General features: G+C 62.1%; 3 protein-coding genes across 3 annotated transcripts, besides 2 other annotated features; 1 reads left to right on the forward strand and 2 right to left on the reverse strand.

The window, feature by feature from the left end:
* Positions 1-513: 513 nt before the first annotated feature.
* Tco025E_09474 (uncharacterized protein) lies at positions 514-879 on the reverse strand (the record flags this gene model as incomplete). Its single annotated transcript, XM_029376291.1, has 1 exon — positions 514-879. One exon carries the CDS (start codon positions 877-879, stop codon positions 514-516), a length of 366 nt encoding a protein of 121 aa, XP_029223587.1.
* A 125-nt stretch (positions 880-1,004) lies between these two features.
* Positions 1,005-1,028: a microsatellite.
* A 228-nt stretch (positions 1,029-1,256) lies between these two features.
* Positions 1,257-1,298: a microsatellite.
* A 262-nt stretch (positions 1,299-1,560) lies between these two features.
* On the reverse strand, positions 1,561-3,315 carry Tco025E_09475 (putative surface protease GP63; the record flags this gene model as incomplete). Its single annotated transcript, XM_029376292.1, has 1 exon — positions 1,561-3,315. One exon carries the CDS (start codon positions 3,313-3,315, stop codon positions 1,561-1,563), a length of 1,755 nt encoding a protein of 584 aa, XP_029223588.1.
* Positions 3,316-3,397: 82 nt separating this feature from the next.
* On the forward strand, positions 3,398-3,700 carry Tco025E_09476 (uncharacterized protein; the record flags this gene model as incomplete). The annotated part of the gene is made up of 1 exon (XM_029376293.1): positions 3,398-3,700. A coding segment is annotated over one exon (303 nt), but the record flags the coding sequence as incomplete, so codon positions are not given.

Raw genomic sequence — 3,700 nt, forward strand, 5'->3', positions numbered from 1 at the left:
GGCATCCGCACGCACAGCTGCACAAAAAGCACGCTTAGCAAACAACTAGCCAGACCAGACAACGCAAGAGAAAACAAACGAGCAAAGATGAAAAAGCAGTGGCTCGAAAATCTCAACCACACGCCAGGCACGCAAGAACACTTTTTTACAAAACAAAAAAACATTCACACATAACAATTCTAACCGCACGTCTAGCGCAGTGTCGGCACCGACGCGGCACCAGTCAGCCACAGCCGGCTTCTTCTTCTGCGCTCGCACGGCAGAGGGAGGTCTCACGCATCTCAGGATCCCGCAGCGGGCAACGGTACCACGCCCGTCGAGAGCTTTCTAACGCGTTTGGCACGGCAACAGACTACATCTCGCGGGACGACAAGGCCTTTGCGCGCAACGGCAGTCTGCACGGGGCTGGTGCGTCCGCTGCGGACGTGGGGGAGGGGGCCGTCAGAGGGGCCCCGGAAGGAGCCAACCGCCAGTGCTCATTTCACCGCGCAGGGCGCATCGAAAAAGGTACACTCAGTTAGCGAGATCATCACGCAGCAGACGCAACGCACCGCACCGCACCGCAAGGCGGGCGGGCGGGGGTGGGGGAGAAGCGGGGGCGCCGCCCACCACAGCCTCATCTCCGGGACTACCAGAAGGCACCGCCACGGCACAGCGCAGCACACGGGCACCTCGGATTGCCCCGTGGGACACAAACTCGCGCCGCACGCGCGCATCGCTTGCACGGCAGAGAGAGGGAGAGAGGGGCAAGGGGGAAAAAAGAAAAAGGCGGCATTCGCCACCCTCTCGCGCAGTGTCGGCACCGACGCGGCACCAGTCAGCCACAGCCGGCTTCTTCTTCTGCGCTCGCACGGTGGAGGGAGGGGGAGGTACGGCCATCAAGGGGCACTATACTGCACTAGTTGTGTCAACGGTTATCGTGAAAGGAGAAAGGACAGATCCGATTAACGAAGCATATGACCGGAAGAGGGGGCATTTTTTCCCCCATGTTTTGGCAGTGAATCACAACAACAACAACAGCAGCAGCAGCGTTACATTACCAGTGAAGAGCGAAAAAAAAAACACGCATTTGAAAAGCAAAACGAGAGTGGGGTGGGTGTGGAAAAGCCATACTGTGTATACGGCGGCGAGGGCGAGTTGCCCCGATAAAAATTAAAATTTATGCGCCTGTTTTGTTGTGCCGCGCTCTCTCTTTTGCAGACAAAAAAAAAAAAAAAACTTTTATTTCGGTGGTGTACACAGTGCAACGCGTCGTATTTTGTCTTTGTTTTTGTTTACGTTTTTTTTGCGTTTTGTTTGTCAACCATGCACGAGAAGCAAAAGGGGGAAAAAAAAGACCCACGTGTAGAAAAAGGTCGGGATGCCGGCCCCCATAGAAAGCGTAAAACCCAAAGGAAAACTGTCCTTTGTATCAAAAGCTGCGGGAGAAGCCCGTTTGCTGCGTGGAGGGCGTAGTGGGGACGAACAGGGTTGTGTCGCATCCTGCGCTCCTGCCCTCGCGGCTGGCGCCTTGGCGGCGTGGGCCGGTGGACCGCAAGCGCCCTGTGGGGGCGCCAGCGCTTAGCGGACGGCGCACAACAGAGAGAGCAGCAGCAGCCACGGCAGGGTAGGGGCGCCGGCGACGCCGCTCGCATCCCCCTCGGCGCGTTGCACAACGCTGCGCCGCTGTGGGAATGCCTCGCGCCGGAAGACGTTGTCGCGGTGGGCGTCGTCTGCTGCGGAGCTCTGCACGCGCTGCGCCGCGTCGCCTTCGCCCACGACGGCGACGCTGCCCCCAGCCACCGTGGCGCAGACCCGCGCGTACTTTGGGCAGACAATGTGGCCGGCGGTGAAGGGCGGGCCCGGCCGCAGCGTGCCTCCCTCCGGGCACAGGTGCCACCTCTCATCCCCGGCGTGCCGCACCCGCAGCGTGCGCGGACCCTCGCACGACACCTCCACGCAGACCGCCCCAACCTCCACCGCGTGGACGTGAAGCGAGCTGCCGTCCACGCAGCGCGAGTTCGACCCCACGCGACTCCCAGGGACGGTGTTCAGGAGGGTGGTGCAGCCGCCGCCTGCGACCGGGGCGATGACGGGGCAGCGATCTGTCAGCTCGTGCTGAGGGGCGCCAACCGCGGGGTTCCCAAAGTACCTGTACGGCGGCGCAAGCGCCTGCTGGAAGGCGGTCAGGCTGCAAACCCCCAGCGCCAGGTGGTCCGACGTGCACCTAAAGTGCGTGGAAACGCCGGTGCAGAACATGTCAGGATACCTTGTGGAGCCGTCTTGCACGCATGCCTCCTGCAGGAACTCGCAGCCGGTGCTGTTGCCCCACGCCATCGGCTCCTCCATGCCCCAATTGGCGCGGTAGAAGCCGGTGTCCTCAAAGGCCGCCATCGTCAGTGCCGTGTAGTAGCCGACGCCTGCAACGCCCGCCATCAGCTCGTCCTTCGCGTTGCGCCGCTCCCAGTGCGACTGCGCCGTCCCCTCCCCACCCTCGTCCTCCAGCTCCATGCCAGGGGCGGCAGCGCAGTTAAAGTGCCGCCGCGTCGCCGCAAGCGTCCGCTTTGAGGACACCGCAACGACGGCGGCTTTGCCGCGAACGTTCCGCAGCGCGGTGACCATGCTGCGCTCGGCGAAGAGGTAAGCGGAGAAGCCAAGGGTGTGCGCAATCTCGTGTGCGGCGGCGCGCGCCAGGCCCCGCTTCGTAGAGATGTGCTGCGGACCAAAGTTCAACGCCCCAACGACGGGCCGCCCCTCTTCCGTGACGGAGCACGGGGCGCCCCACGCCACATTGGCGCCCATCGTCGGCCCGGCGGCAACGTAGAGGACGAAGTCGGCGCCAACAACCCCCACCGTGTGGTGCTCCTCGGGGACCGTGAAAAAGGCGCAGGCGCCAACGGTAAACCGCTGCACAAAGAACAGGCCCATTGGGCGCACGAGCAGGCGGTTGGCGTGTAGCTGAATCGACTCCGGTAGGAGCTGCGCAACGAGAAGCGCCTTCTTCTCTGGGGTGAGGACGTGCTCCCCCCTGCACACCGCGATGCCGCCCTCAAAGTCTGGACGCAGGTCTCCCGCGGCGGTGCAGTAGCGGAGCCCACTCTTCATGTCCTCCGTGAAAGCTTTAATGCGTATCGGCTCCCACGACGACGCACCGGCGGTGTAGGCCTCCCACGCGCCCTGCCCCTTCCGGGGCAGCTCACGCGTCACCGGCAAAGCACCGGCACTCCGCATCCGCTCGTCGAAAGTGCAGCGATGCTCCACGAAGCCCAAGGAGCACCGCAACCAACAGAGCAGCAACAGCAGCGGCACCGCCACGAGTCGATGAAGCCGGGGCATCCGCACGCACAGCTGCACAAAAAGCACGCTTAGCAAACAACTAGCCAGACCAGACAACGCAAGAGAAAACAAACGAGCAAAGATGAAAAAGCAGTGGCTCGAAAATCTCAACCACACGCCAGGCACGCAAGAACACTTTTTTACAAAACAAAAAAAACATTCACACATAACAATTCTAACCGCACGTCTAGCGCAGTGTCGGCACCGACGCGGCACCAGTCAGCCACAGCCGGCTTCTTCTTCTGCGCTCGCACGGCAGAGGGAGGTCTCACGCATCTCAGGATCCCGCAGCGGGCAACGGTACCACGCCCGTCGAGAGCTTTCTAACGCGTTTGGCACGGCAACAGACTACATCTCGCGGGACGACAAGGCCTTTGCGCGCAAC

Source organism: Trypanosoma conorhini (genome assembly GCF_003719485.1).
Source record: "Trypanosoma conorhini strain 025E chromosome Unknown Tco_14.4_contig_01133, whole genome shotgun sequence".
Taxonomy (NCBI): Eukaryota; Euglenozoa; class Kinetoplastea; order Trypanosomatida; family Trypanosomatidae; genus Trypanosoma; species Trypanosoma conorhini.